The 15,772-nt window shown below is 38.1% G+C and overlaps 1 protein-coding gene and 1 long non-coding RNA gene across 2 annotated transcripts; one reads left to right on the top strand and one right to left on the bottom strand.

The window, feature by feature from the left end:
* Window positions 1-281: 281 nt before the first annotated feature.
* LOC146515094 (nucleobindin-2-like) lies at window positions 282-6,996 on the bottom strand. Its single transcript, XM_085168963.1, is given in 16 exon segments — window positions 282-1,152; window positions 1,320-1,328; window positions 1,491-1,538; window positions 1,790-1,960; window positions 2,273-2,362; window positions 2,659-2,699; window positions 2,702-2,750; window positions 2,849-2,907; window positions 3,049-3,139; window positions 3,392-3,452; window positions 3,454-3,575; window positions 4,996-5,099; window positions 5,567-5,699; window positions 5,795-5,902; window positions 6,184-6,321; window positions 6,839-6,996. Coding segments are annotated over 15 exon segments (1,335 nt in total). The 5' UTR covers window positions 6,839-6,996; the 3' UTR covers window positions 282-1,041.
* A 4,913-nt stretch (window positions 6,997-11,909) lies between these two features.
* Window positions 11,910-15,751, top strand: LOC146515093 (uncharacterized). The gene is made up of 2 exons (XR_014874919.1): window positions 11,910-12,133; window positions 15,595-15,751. It is a non-coding gene; the product is annotated as an uncharacterized LOC146515093 (long non-coding RNA).
* The last annotated feature ends 21 nt before the right edge of the window (window positions 15,752-15,772 follow it).

Here is a 15,772-nt window from a genome sequence, read left to right as displayed (position 1 = left end):
TCATTCACCTTAATTTTAGACATTCAAACCTTGTACATAATTTTCATGATTTTTTTTTCACAGGACATCGGTTTGACATTTAAGTACTTTTTTAAAAAGTCAAATAAACATAAACTGTTCGGCACATATACCAGGTTGCAGAGAGGTTGTTGTTTGAAAATAAAGTAACCAGTGTATTTGACTTCAAATCTTCAAAGTATTTTGTGTCCATCTTTGCTTTGCTATTAGTCTGTAGTGAAAAAAAAATAAGTTCTTGTTTTTTACCTTTGCTTCCTTCTGGAGTTCAATTCTGATTTTTACAAGGCAAATTTCAACCTACTGCATTCATTTCATTTACAGTGGTTCGAGAATAAATAAACACAAATTCACAGACACTCCTGAGTACTGACATCCAGGCAACCACTTCATAATCCATACAATTGTCACAATCACAAACACAATTATTAAAAATTATAACATTTAAATACATATTGTATATATTTAACTTCATCTCTTATTCTGCACTAATCTGATCCAGAGGTCACAACAGCTTGAAAAGACATTGAAGGAAACACTTTTTCTATAAAACTTCATTTCGGCTCTAATCTTACTTTTCTGTCATTTATTTTTTCCAAATTAATTCACAATTTACCATAAAAATAAATAATATTTTGAAAGGATTTCCTTAAGGAAAAAGTGGCAGTGAAACTACAGTGTGAACAAAACTAAACATTCAGTTATCAGTCCAGCTGCCCTCCCCATTTCACCCCAAAGAACTTCCAATAGAGAACAGAGTCCTTTTGTGATACAAGATTAAAAAAACAAAAACAAAAGGGTTGATTGTCCACATAGAAAACTGGAGCAGCTCCACATTTCCAGGCTGGCTCATTCAGTTGATTTAACCAGCAGAAGGAAGGGCATCATTGGCACTAAGAGATCTTTTCCCCACCTATGTGTTGCTGTGTGTTTTGAAAATTCTAAACAATAACCCAAAATTGAAATCATGAAAACACAAGCACACTTGCATGCTTACTCATATCGTACACAGGGTGGCGAGGCCTGCTAAGAATGTCCAGGCACGGGTACATCTTGCTGCTGGTGACCAGGCGGAGGTGGCTGACTGTTTCCTGGTACAACTGGTGCATGTTCACCTGCAGTTAGAGGAGCTGCAGGCTCTGTAACAAAGATTCATATGTGCATACAATCATGAGATGTATTTAAATGATTATTAGGATATGATAAAAAGCTTTTAATCTTGTCTTATTAAAAAGGATAACAATGCTTTTCCCTCACTGCATCTTTTTAAGTGTATTTTGATTGGGGATGCACAAGTAAATAACTTGTTTTGGCTGTTCTGTGGATCTGGATGCAGGCTTTTGACTGGGTGGTTAATTTTCACTTGATTTTAAAAAATGTTAAAATGGAAGTAGAGTGCAATTAAGAGACCTTTAACATCATGTGATTTGTTGTTTCCAGCATTATTTATCATAAATTTCATACTCAGGTTTTACATCAGCATTTAAGCTTTGGGATTTAACCCTTTCCATTTCCTCCATTGCCTGAGCAGCGAGAGAAGGACAAAAAAAATGTTAAGAGCATAAAAATGGTTTAAGACTTTGTTTGCTATTGCCTGCATGTTTCAGGTCTACAAGTCTCTAAGACAAGATTTAAGTGCAATTCAGCAAGGCCGTACACGTTTCACAGTGTAAGCCAGATTCTTACATCTGTAGAAAGGGTCAAGCAACTGTATAGAAAAATCCTAATTTCAGATTGTATTTCATCTGCTATGGATAGTTGACAGATAATTCACCTGTTTCAGCCCCAGCTTCTGAGCATCAAGTTCTTCCTGTTTTCTTTCAAGTTCCTCTCTCTGTTTCTGCAGCTCAGCTGACTTCTTGTTGATGTCATTCTCCTCATTGGCCAGTTGCTGTTCAAACTCTCTCAGCTCCTCTTCGGTGTACAATGGGTTCTGATCTAAAGTCTGCAGAGGGCACATAAATAAATGATGTGATAAGAAATCATATACATTTCTGATTTCATGACATAATATCAGCTGTTAAATCTCTTGGGGAGTTTAATGATTTGGAATCTCACCCTTTGTAGGCAATTTCTGAAAACAGCTGTTTATTGTGTTGCACTTACGCAAGTCTAAGCTCATAGTTTCATAGCTCATATTGATGAATAATTGAATTGAATTTTAATACACTAACATAACATTGGGTTCACATTAATTTTTAATACTACTCTGTACACAAAAATGCCAGGAGGGAAGCCAAACCTTACTAGCTCTTACCTCCCATTCGTCTTTTTCATAGAACTCTTCCTTCTTTGTGGCTGCCATGAACTCGCTCAGTGATACAAGCCTGTCTTTATTGGTGTCCACCTGAATGTCAATACATGAAGCAATTTTGATCAACAACTGTCATGAGATAAATCACTCACCAGATACATCCCAAAGGCCCTGACCTTTAGCTCCTTGCTAAAATAGCTACTCCACACACAGATGTTTAAATTCATTCATTAGATTTCAGGCAGCAATGCCACACGTTTGTTTTGAATTATACATTATGATTGTATTCTGACAACAGCGAATGCCTTCATAACATACTAATCAATACTTTAGAAATGCTAATAAACATGACAATGATCTGTACATTTTATGGTTTTGTGGTGGCTCACCTCGTTCATAACATGCTCTCTCATTCGCAGTCTCTCTTCTCCATCTCAACCATGTCATCCTCTTCATTTTCTGGGTTGTAAACCTTCTCCAGCTTAATGAAATGCACAAAGTTTACCTCAGAGACTTGTTCATTTGCAGATTACATTATCCCAGACTATGCAGAACCAGAGTTAGACATAAAACATATACCTCTTTAGTAAAGAGAGCTTCAAGCTCACTCTCATCAAAGAAGCCGTCTCCGTTGCTGTCTGCAACACAAAACAAACAACGGAAATCTGTGTCTCATTTTAACCATTCATAGTTTTGGCACACTAGCAAATAAGACAACATCTGAATGCTATATTCATTCTTTGCTCTTAAAGGACCTTCAGTGTATGGTCTATGGTTACCGTGCATTTTGAAGAAGGTTTTTGGATCAAAATCTTCTGGGTCTAAACCATCTGCCTCCTGCCACACCTCTTTTAGCTGGTCCTCACTGCCCTGCACACACAGAGGTACACAACAAGGTTTCTCCTTTTTCTTGTTTTGTATTTAGCACTATTTAGCATCTTTATTCTATCGCTTGCATATAAATCTAAATACAATTGGCCCAACTAAATTAGTTAATTTTATCATTAAAAAAAATCATTCATGTTTTCCAAATAATATCATTCAGCTTAAATGTCATTTGTTCCCCCGCATGGGCTATAATCTTAGCATTCGTAATGAACTGCTTTATAGCTGGCGTCTTACAGGGTGGTTGACTTTCGGGTGGTTGGCGTGTTTCTTCTTCATTTCCTCGTAGTGTTCCTCTTTTCTTGCGATCCTCCTCATTCAAGTTCTTCAGGCGTTGCCGTCGCTCATGCTCTTTCATCATCTCGTATTGCTTGAACTCATCATGGCGGCCCTTGTCAAAGTTCTCCAGGTCATTAGTTGCCTAGACGTAAAAACAAAAAGTTGGGAAGGGGAATTCACCTCTTAATTCTGCAGATTTATGCACCTCGTTGAAACAGATGGACTCTATTCAACATCCAGATGCCTGATCAGAGTTGTTCCATGAAGCAAACTGTTGAGCTGAATAATTACTAGCCATGTCACAGTCTTAGCATCACTCAGCATTGAATGCAGAGACAACCCAGGAGATATAGCATGCTTTTTGTGTTTAGCTCATGCGGTGAAACTTATTCATCCATTTAGTGCTAGCATGCTTACTAGTGAATACTAGTGAGTGCTAACTGGGTATGAATAAACAGTACCTCTGACCTCCTAAACCTGAGAGCTGCAGTAACAATAAGTTGATTTATAAAAAAACAAATTTGGACAAATGGTTTGATTGCAAAAGTATTCTGGTGTGTGTATCTAGAATCTAAAAGCTCTTTGTATTGGTAGGGCTTAATAACAGACAATGCCCCACAGTGGTGCAATGCTTAGCACTGCCACCTCACAGCATGAGGGTGTTTCTGTTTGAAGTTCTCCCGGTACCTCTTTGTTTACTATGTGTTAGCCAACAGACTGGCAACCTGTTCAAGGTGGACCCTATCGCTCTCCTTATGACAACTGTGGTATGCTTCAGCCCCTCAAAACCATGAATAAGTGGAAGAAAAGGGATGTATGGATATATGGATATAGGGATGGATGGATTTCTGATAGTGACTGTACCTTTTGCTGAGTACTATAAATACACTGTTGTCATAGTTCAAAATCTGGATCTGTGAGTTTAAAATTATTATTTTGGCCTGATTTTATTAGAACCTCTGGGTGGCTCTTTATTCTAGAACCCTGCAAGGACTTGCTCAGCATAAAGTGTATGAAAATGCTATGGTAATACAAAACAAAGCAAATGCTCATTTATCACCATTCTTTGCATTTCTCAAGCAGTACCAAGGCAAAATAGGTGAATGATTATAGAGCAAAGCTAAATGCTACAGAAAAGTAAAACTTATATAAAATATTTTTAGGATTTACATCTGCATGACTGGAGCTTTGTTGTAAAACTACAGAGGCATGCAAACTCATTAAACCGACCTCCCCATTCTATTCTTTTATACTCATTTCACACACAGGAAACATGTTGGTCTCGCAAAACTTACACATTTACCTCTAATGAGTCAGCACTCTCCAACAAAGGGAACAAAGCTGTGAATGCCTCCAACTTATTACATCTAAAATTAAAAAAAAAAAAAAAGCCAGACTAGTTAAACATCCCTCACTGAAATTCCCTATACGCTATGCTAAGTATGGCAATATTTCTGCATGAGCAACTGTCATTATAAATGTGACTGTGCTATACCAGTGCAGAGAAACAGGGTCAGTATTAACCTTCAAGTAGTTGCGCTAATGACTAGGTGTATGTGTACCGATTTGATGAGACGGTCCAGGTCATCCACCTCGAAAGTGTGTGGATTCTTGTGGTTCAGGTGCTCAAACTGTTTCAGCAGGGCCTGGTGGTCCACTGTTTGGCCTGCAAGAAAAGGAATAATGATTAGATTTACTCAACTGTAAAACAACGACACTTGGTTTTTTTGGAGTTGTGTCATGGTTATTCGTTTCCGCTGGGATTTACAAACACATTTTGTACCAAAACTTAATACATTTATTCTAGAAAGCGTTAAAGGATTACATGAATATCAACGCATTTTTGTTTTTGTTTGTTTTTTAAGAAATTGACCTATGACTTCTATCTTTACTTCTTTTCTCTACCTACACTTGTGTTAATCTATTCTGTATGAACATTTATACAGCTTACTCTATTAATGATCAAAATTTACATTTGGATAATAATTTTCTTTCAAGAGTTAAGTTCTGCATTCAATGACACAACTAATGGACTGACTTAAACTGCGGATGTTGTTGTGCAAACTTATGAAGTTTCAAGTTCAAGTTTCTCAGTGACACATCATTTTTTTTCCCTTTCTTTAAGATACTTACCATTTCCTTCCTTGATGTCGTGTTTAGCTTTTATGAGCATTCGCAGCCTGTTCATCTCCTCCCTCTTTAGCTCATCCAGCTTGGTCCGAAAATTGTGCTGAACAAAGTTCAGCTCTTTGGAAAGTTTGCCTTGCTGCAAGCAGACAGTCAACATACCATAGTTCAATAAAAAATGTCCACGTCAACAACCAGCTTACAAAATATTGGGCTGTTTTTGAAAGTGTGCACCTTGATGTCATCCATATTGGCATTTTTAAGCTTTTCTCTAAAGTGGGGGTCCTTCTCAAGATACTCAATGACCTCCCTGAGGTAGCGGTCGTAGTGCAGCCCAGTGTCCTGAGAAATAGACCACATTTAGCTGGTTAATGCATAACATTATTCAGTCCGATTATGGGTATTTTTTCCCAGTCAATTAATTCTTCTAATGAACAGTTACACCTAATTTAACAGACACTGCTCTTGTTTGTTTTTCAATCAATCTTTAGCCAGTAATCATTTCTGAAAGGTGTCTGAAACAGCTGACTTCATGTCTGGATCACCCTGAGCTTTATCTACTTAGCTGTAAGACCCCATTTTAATAGGATATCCCTTTATTTCACACTGCCCGTGTGACTCACAGCACTCTCGGGTGGACCCAGTTCCTCCTCTTTAGCCTTTTCTTTGGTCTTGTCCACACTGATAGGCACTGACTGGATACACAGCCACAAACTGAGCAGAACAAGGCCACAACGGGCCGAGGCTTTACTTCTCACCATCTGGTCAGGCAAAGCATACATAAAATAGATAAGAAAAAAAGATAGGACTTAGTTTCAGGTTAGGTGAAGATCGTGCATCTTTTAGAAAGCTTGCAGTCAGAACAAAATGACCACTTGCCTTATCTTTATATAATATATATATATATATATATAATTTTAAAAGTGGTGCAAATCAACACTTCAAATAGAGACAGAACACTGATAAGGTTATGCAAATAACTCTTAATCTGAAAAGCAATTCCCATAAGAAAGGGCCCATGCAGCACACGTGTTTGGTGGCTTACTTTAGAATATTTTCTTAGAGATTTCTAAGTTGAACGCTGTGAATCTGTTAGTCACAGTGAAAAAAATCAGACTGAGTGTGTAGTTTAAGGAACATGTTGTTCAGTAGGGATCATGCAGTGAGGATGCCAGCTAATTCATTATCTACATGGATGTAGAAAATGCTCTAAACTAAGCCTCAGCAGACAGAGAGAACAGCGTTAGTAAACGTCACCTCGCGTGAAATAATACTTACTTGTAACGTGGAGCTTATTTTGCTCTCCTCTTTTTTTATTCTTCACCTGGCTTTCACGGTTTAGTGTTCCTCAAAGTGCCTGAGCTTCACCGGAGCTTGTTTACAGCGGTCATCTGTTAACCACCAATACAAGCCTCCCTTGGCTACAACCTATAAAAAGGTTGTGTTCACCATGGCAACGCACCGCCTCTGGCTTCTCTTATTGGCCTGAGAAAGTATACTTTCTTTCACAAAACAGTCGCGTTGAGAGGCGATTGGTCAATACACCTGTCACTCATAGTGTATCAACAACCGCCCCCCGTTGGCTTAAGATGCGTTGAGCCAAACTGTACGTGGCGTTCGGTCAACCCCAGACGAGGGCGGAGTTAGTGTGCAACACTGGATAGACCAACACTACTCATATTATAAAACTGTTTAACAATGATATTTAATACTTTAATAGCCCATAGTCCAGACGGCGTAGGGATACACAACATAATTTTTTTTATTTCATCTTATATTTCATTTAGATATTCTAATTAAATATAGATTACACTTGGACATGCTGCAGACCAACATAGAGCTGAATACACTCGTTCGAAAACATAGCAGGAAGCCTTATAGCGATAGAAGAATAATTATTGTTATTAAAACGATGGCCAAAAAAGCAATGAAACTGCGTAGAAAAACTCTTAAACGCCCTGCATTTAAATATTATATTAAGTCAACTATTATTTATTTATTTATTTATTTATTTATTTATTTATTTTTCAGCAAAAAGCTGGCAAGAAAAATGAGAAAGTGAGTTTAAGAAAGTGTTCCACAATAAGAGAGGTGGCAAAAGCGAATGAAAACTCTTATTGTGATTTGTATGTGAGGCTGAACAATAAGGAAGGAGAAAAGCACAGACAGAGAGAGAGAGGTTATAGTGATTAAGGATAGAGATGGAAATGTACTAATGAGTGAAGAGAGTGTGCTGAGAAGATGGAAGGATTATTGTGAGAAGGTGATGAATGAAGAAAATGAGAGAAAGTGCAGAGGATTAGTAAGGAGGAAATGAGGGGAGCTATGCAAGGATGAAGAGTGGAAAGCCATTTGCTCCAAATGACATACCTGTGAAGGGTCAAGGCTTTGGGGAGAGAGAGCAGTTTAAAATAATCTTAGAGTCGGAGAGGATGCTTGAGGAATGGAGAATAAGTATACTGGTAACAGTTTTCAAGAACAAGGGTGATGCGCAGAGCTGTAGTAACTACAGAGTGGTAGAGCTGCTGAGCCATGAAGCTATGGGGAACAGTTGTTGAAGCTAGGTTGAGAAGAAAGGTGATGATCAACGAGCAGCCGGCTTCAAACCAAGAAAGAGAACCACAGTTGTTTGCTCTGAGAGTGTTGATAAAGAAGTCTAGGGAAGGTCAGAAGGAGTTTTACTGTTTCTTTGTGGATGCAGGGAAAGCATAGGTGCCAGGAGAGGAACTGTGGTACTGCATGAGGAAGTCAGCAGTAGCAAAGAAGTGGTGAGGGTGGTGCAGGGCATACATGAGGACAGCAGCACAGAGGTGAGGTGTGAGGTAGGAGTGACAGATGGGTTCAAGGGGGGGTGGGGTTGCATCTGCTCAGAACTACTTCTTGTTTGTGATTGTAATGGACAGGCTGTCAGATGAGGTCAGGCAAGAGTTTCCACAGACGATCATGTGTGCAGATGACATTGTGATCTCTAGTGATAGTAAGGAGCAAGTGAAAGAGAGTCTGGAGAGATGAATGTATGTACTGGAGAGATGAGACATGAAAGTCAGTAAAAGCTAGATATACCTGTGTAAATTAAAGAGAGACAGATGGAAAAGTGAAGCTGCAAAAAAGAGGTAGTGAAGGTGGACAAGTCTAAATAATAGTCTGAAGAGGGAAATACAAGAGGGAAACTGAAAGTTAACAAGATGGTAGTGGCACCTGCTATGATGTATGATTTGGAGATTTGGAAAGTAGAAGAGCAGAAGATGTTAAGAAAGGCCAAGATTAGAAATTAGTACATCAGAGGCACAGATTAGCTTGAGCAGTTTGAAGACAAAATCAATCAGTCATGGTTTGGACAGGTGCAGAGGAGGGTTAGTGGACATAGTGGGAAGGGATACTGAATATGGATCTGCCAAGCAAGGAAAAGTGGAAAAAGCACACAGAAGGTTCACGGATGTAGTGAAGGAGGACATGCAGCGGGTCAGTGTTAGTGTGAGTTGAAAGTAAACGATCTGTTGAATGATGATCCCTAAGAGAAGCAGCTGAAGTACTTCTACTACTACTGCTACTTTTACTAATAAAAAGTAGTAAGAGTAGATAATAATAATTTGAGTAAAGAGTGAATTGTAGTTCACAGTAAGAAATTACTTACTGGAACAGTAAAGTAAACCAAAACACGATTCTTCATTTAATATTCAAATGTATCTTGTAAAAATTAAATGCATTTTATGCATTAATCAAGTCTGAATTTATTTAGCATTTTCTTTAATCCTCACAGGGTGAAAAGTATACGTACACCCCCACTAATATTTGGCTGTCTGCTAGCTACAGCTCGACCAGGCACTTTTGGTACCCATCAACAACCTTCTGGCAGAATTGGCAGTTCATTTAAATTGGTTGGTTTCCTGGCATGGATCCATGTCCTCAATTTTTCAAGAGGTTGAATTTTAGGCTTTGGGAAGACCATTTCAAATGGTTAATGTTAGCCTACTTTATCAATGTTTACATGTCCAACTATCTAGCTGTTGATCTGAGGTGAAGATGAAGAATTTGGAGGTAGTTCTCCTCCTTCATTATTCCACCACTTTGTGCAATGTACCAGTACCACTACAACCAATTAAGACCCGTAGCATGATGCTACCCCCACCATGCCTGACAACTGGTACAGTCTTTTAGGCTAGAATCTTCACTTGTGCTCCTCTAAACATATTTCTTGTCATCATAGCCAAATAGCTTAAGCTTTGTCTTATTTGAACATAAAACTTTTCTTGAGAAAGCATTTGGGGTGTTCATGTGGCCAGCTAAAATTTTCATTTTAAAAGTAGGTGTTGATTTTGGAGCAGGGGCTTCTTTTTTGGTCAGCATCCGATTAGGAGGGTAATCCATCTTCATGGATATTGAAGATGGATCAGTGATGCTGTTTGGATAGTGATGCTGGTCTTCCAGCAGTTTCCAGTTCATGGCAGGCTTAACACTTGGTGGTTCCAGGGTTGAAACCTGAAAATCCTTACCAATTTCTATTCATTTATGGGTGATAGTTGGGTTTTCTTACAGACCTTTGCAAAGTGATGGTGACATATCTGAATAACGTGTACTTATGTCAGTGGCCTATGGTTACTTTTACAGAAAAGCAAATGTACCAAAAATTACCAAATAAACATTTATTCAAACCACTCCTTTAGGAAACGAAGCAATAAAACCTTGAACTGTTGATCTTCTCTACATAAAACACACTGGCCAAGGTGGTTAGTAAAACGAATGTGTTATGATGATAAATCACTGAAGCTCATTTCCCAGTGCTAGATGTGGAATGCCACTATTATCTGCCAAGAAGAGTGCTCAGATATCCAGCCAGAATTATGCCAGAAGCCTGTTGATAGCTACCAAAAGCACCTCATAAAAGTGAAACTTGCTAAGGGACATTAAACAAACATTAGTCAGGGAGTATATACACATTCATGTATACTCTACATTAACATTCACTTCTTCCTATGCTTAAGTGCTTTCTATCTAGCATTTGCATACATTCATACTCTGATAGATGCAGACTGGAGCAACCAGGAATCAAACCCCCAACCTTCTGAATAGTGGAGAACCTGCTTTATCTCCTGAGCTTCAGCCATCCCATGCATTGAGACAATAAGAACACAAAATGAATTAATTAAAGGTGTGCTTTACTTGACTTTTACTGTATTAAATAAGAATTGCATTGAATTACACATAAAAAGGTATTAAAAATGTCTTTAAAAACAATTTGTTGGGTAACAATAGGACAACAGGCCAGGATGTGAATTAACAGAAATCAGCAACAACAAACGTTTTCAAAGCTTGTGTTTTGCTCTGTTTGTTGTTTGTGTTCCTGCTATGCTCCTCTTTTGGCTCTTCATTTCCCTCATTTTCTAAAAGGCTACTTACTCCCTTAGTCTGGTTCTCATGGCACTCTTTTCCTGTCAAATGGTAGTTCTTTCTCTCCACCTTTGCCAAGCACTTGCTCATAGATGATCTGATTGTTGTCTCTCTTATACAATAAGACCTTAATCTTAAAACAGCTGTTATGAACTGAACTAAAAAAAATCTCAAGTGTTCATGCACCACAGAATATAACTTTCTTAAAGTGCATTGCTAAAGTATTGTGGCCAGGAGGTACAGTAGGTCATGTAGTTATCGGAAGGCTGGCGGCTCCTGTCAGCATACCTAAGTATCTTTGGCAGGATACTGAACCCCAAGTTGCTCCCAGCAGATGTATTATTAAAGTATGAGTGTTGGGTAGTAAGCACTTTGGTGTAGAAAATAGGTGCTTGTATGATTAAGGCAGGTATTATAAAGCACTTTGAAGGCTCAAGCAGAGTAGAAAAGTTATATATAATAGTTATGATCCAATAACATAATGTATATGAGTCTGCATAATGTATTTTTTACTTAGGAACTTTATAAATTCCAAACCTTTACTTAATTAAAGTATCTGAATACTTGTTTAACTTTGAAAAACAGCTTTTTTAATGCAAAATAAATGTCATTCTTAATCAGAACCAGATTTCAAGTACTATGTTTTTATTATGGTCTGGAGCATAACTGTGCAAATGTGAAAAAACAGTTATAAACAGTTACTGGCCAGTACTGAGTTAGTTTGCAAGACAACTGTTATTATTTGCTAAAGGTCACTATTACCACAAGATAGATCCTATTTTGACATCTGGAAAATTGTACCCAATGTTTTCTTTATTACTTTTCTAAACTCTTTTTGTTTCTGGTCAATTATCCTGATTTACTGTGCCCTCAATGCCTTGTTCTTGGTCTCACACGTTCCAGTTCATTTAAAAGACCCCCAAAGCACCCTCAGAAATGATAGAATTTCTATAAATAATAGAAATATGAAAATCTTTCGACACCGACCACTTTAGTCCACACAGTGGTGCTGTTGTCGCGTTTAAACAAAATGAAAACGAGACCCAGCCAGGCAGAAAAGCTACCCAACTGTGTCCAACCAAAACTCCACCAACGACCTCAACAGGAACTGACGTTCCCTCTGTGCAAGTGGATGGAAAAATGCAGCTGCAGGAAAAATGGCTCCAAACGCCGCACCGCTAAAAGGTGAGGAATAAAGCTTTTTACGGCCCATGTCTGCCTGTAAAAGTTTGATCTTGTGGTCGCCTGCAGTCAGAGTGTCTGAGTCGCGTTCGACCGTTTCCCGTTTGAGGAAATCAGCATTTCTTCATTGCTGTGGGTACTTGGCAGGACCATTGCAGTTGCCCGGTTACTTTTAAAATATTAAATCATTGTCTTCACGGAACAGTCCTGTAAGTTGTCCTTGTATGGCTAAATTCAAATGTGTTTTATGTTTACTCTCAATTCCTTTCTTTTTGGTTGTTGTGTTCGCGCATTTAGCAGGTTTAGCGGCTAACTTAGCATCCAGCACAGGCAAAAGTTATAGTTAAAAAAAACAACTAATAAAACAGCCATTAAAAGTATCAAGGAGTGGAGTTAAACCGAGCTAACCGGATGTTTGCAAGAGAAGTTTGTTATTATTGGTTAAAAGTCACTGTTCTCGCTTGTTTATCACAAGCTGGCTTTTATTTTAAGATGTATACAATGGGAAAATACTAAATGTTCGTGATTTATTGACAGTACACATCATGTTGGTGTCAGGTGAGCATCAGCAGACGTGTTAGCTAGCTGTTAAAATAAGCTGTAAATAATATATGTGTGTTTGTTAACGCAAGAAATTGCTCGATATTGTTCTGTTAACGTACAGATCATGCTTTATCAAACGCGTCGTATTTACAATCTTTTTCTAAGTGTTACGTAATACTACATTTCTTGGCTAGCCACAGAGCTAAGCTTCTAACAACAGATCTGAGCTACAAACACGGGGGATGGGACCAAACTGTGTCTTCCTTGAAGTTATTCCCAAAAAGATGAGCCGGGGCATTACGACAACACGATCTTAATAGTCAATCAGAAAAACTACTCAGCACTCTGGTCTTATAAGACGATTATCAATTGAGGGTCATACCTTCTTTGAACATATCATCAATTCAAACTGAATATGAACTGCCTGTGGAGCAGGGGCGCTTCCAGAAATTTTAAATAGGTGCTATAAAATAAATCGTTTAATATACAATGTAGAAATCCTAATAGAAAGTTTAACTATGAAAATATACTCAAAGTACCCAATATTAAACCAATAATTATATAAAAAAGTATATATTAATGTATATACTTCTTATAATATTATATAATGAGATCAAAATGGTTGGCTTTTTATATTTTTAAGTCTGCAAAATAGTAAGTAACTTAAGCTTTAAAATACATGGTATGATGTGCAAAGTACATTATTTGCACCCAAAGCATAGAGATGGCATAGAATAGAACTAGTTAGAAGTTTAACACCTGGTTATACAGCATAATCCTGTCAGCTTTTGTTTTAGTTTACAGGCTTGGATTACTGCCTTGGCAATAAAGTGACTAGTACCGAAAACAGAAAATAAAAACTTGTTACTTATTTTACTATTTAAAAACAACTTGAACTTTGAACAGCTCCACAATGTGTTGCTTACTCCTGCACTTTTTCTTAGTTATTGCGTAGACTGCCTGTCACTCATTAGGGCTGAACTCAAAGTGTGAGTTTAACCTCATGGTGCTATGTTGTGCAGCCAAATGTTGCTCAAAACAATACAACTTTTTTTTAAACTGATAAATGTGTATATCTCAGTATGTAAATCTACTTCCATGAAAACAAGCTAATAAACAATATAAATGCAGATAATAGTGACAAATAAAGCTTCTTAAAAGGTAAATTAAAATTAAGGAAGCAGTTAAAATCATGATTGAGGCTTTCTGAAATCACAATTTCCAGAAGTTCTTACTGTGGATTTTTGTCCATAAACCTTTTCAATTAAGCAATATTTTTTACTGGATGTGACTCAGCAAACTGATTCTCTTCTGAATAATTTAGCAGTAGTGAAGTAATGCTCAGATGTTGAATTAAGGTTAAGCACATCCTCGTATCTGCCATCAGTTGCCACAGAGAGATGGCACAATTTGCAGTGCTTGACTTGGCTCTAGTTGGTTTTTTTTCTTTCTTGGCTTCTTCTCTAGAATCTTTTTTTCCCCTTGTATGTTTAATGATAACGCACATTCCTATCTTAATTCAGCATATCCTGAATGCAGTCGTTGTTATAATTCTTATAGTGTAGCATCAGTGTAGTGTTGGATCATTCTAGTAAAAGAAATTAGGTTAATCTATTCTTTATTTTCCTTAGTCTTTTCCCTATGTTGGGTTCATCGGCTCAGTCTGCAGTGCAAAACAGTTAAGTAAACCAGAATAGCATTTTTGAACATACTTTCTCAGATTAAGCTAGTGTTTACATTCAGAATCAGGAAGTAGCTACTATTTAGTGATCGCGCCCAGTGTGCTAGCAGTTAACATGCTCAGACCTTTTTGATTTATGACTTCATAAACAAACACTAAGCTGCATTCTACACTCTTATTCAGTGCAAAATCAGTTATATCTAAATCGTCTGGCATGTCTGCAGGGAGTTATGACATCAGTGGCAGCATGGACCAAAAGATTGTGACACTTTTCATGCATTTAATGTCTCCGAGCTGTTTTCTTGGTAAAGTTGGCACCAACCTATCTAAGTCATTTGCTCAGTGACTGCAGCCACATTGTCACTGCGTGCTGGGGTTTGCACAGCTGAATAAGACAGTCTTGGGCCATGGTGCTAACATAATGCTAACAGATTCAGACAGAGCCAGAGGAAGCAAGAGAGAGAGAGATAGAGAGAGAGCCATTGGGCTGTTTAGCATGCCAAATTCCTCAGCTGCACAATAGTGTTAGGCTAGACTGAGCTCCAGCACAGCCAGCCTTCTCCACCACAATGGGAGGGGAAGCTCAGGAGAGGTTGGTGACGCCTGGGGAGAGAAGGAACTCACTTAACCCCAGGGCTGTGATCGTTCGATGAATGGTTGCTTTGAGTAGGCGCTGTGTCATTTTGGAATCACAAAGCACTCTTTGCAGCAATGTTTTTCACATGTTATAGACGTGGGATACTCTTGGCCGTTTCCTGTTGTGGAAGGTTAGCCATAAATAGTTTGGATTTGGGGGAAAAAAGTAAAATGCAAATATTGTTTAGATTTTTGGTTATGATCATTTACAAATATTTGTAATGTACACCACATAGAAGTGTATAAAAATATGATTTCTGGCTATGAGTGAGTGAATCAAGTTCATTGTCAGTGTGACAGGCCTATGATGTAGCCCAGGCTAGTTATGTGACCTAATTGATGCCCCTAGCTTCAAAACACACATAAGTAATTATTGGCTCTGCGTATGTGAAACTAGGAGTTGATCAATACAAAAAAGCATGGTGGGCACACAGTCTCCATTCTATGCAACTACTTGTGGCCCCTGGATATCTGTAGCTTAATGGGTAGGATTATTCAATAATTTTATAGGTTAATATTTCAATTCCTTCTTCCTTGCTTTGATTCTGTTTGACCTCATCCTGTTGTCATAAATAGCTTTTCTGTCTCTTTTTTTTTTTTTTAGGTGTTTAAAACCTTGTTCCTCAACCCTTTGGGCCACGCTGACTTAAAAGCCATCATATTCATGGCACCTTCCACTTGACAGAATGGCCCAGATATCAAGTGGTAATGGGTTCAAGCTGGATGTCCCCCAGCCAAAGGGGGTTGTGGGTAAAGAGGAAGCCCTTCGTATGGAAGAAGAG

The sequence above is a fragment of the Neolamprologus multifasciatus genome, chromosome 7 (genome assembly GCF_963576455.1).
Source record: "Neolamprologus multifasciatus chromosome 7, fNeoMul1.2, whole genome shotgun sequence".
Classification (NCBI taxonomy): Eukaryota; Metazoa; Chordata; class Actinopteri; order Cichliformes; family Cichlidae; genus Neolamprologus; species Neolamprologus multifasciatus.
The sequence above is the reverse complement of the archived record's forward strand: the minus strand, read 5'-3'. Positions and strand labels throughout refer to the sequence as shown.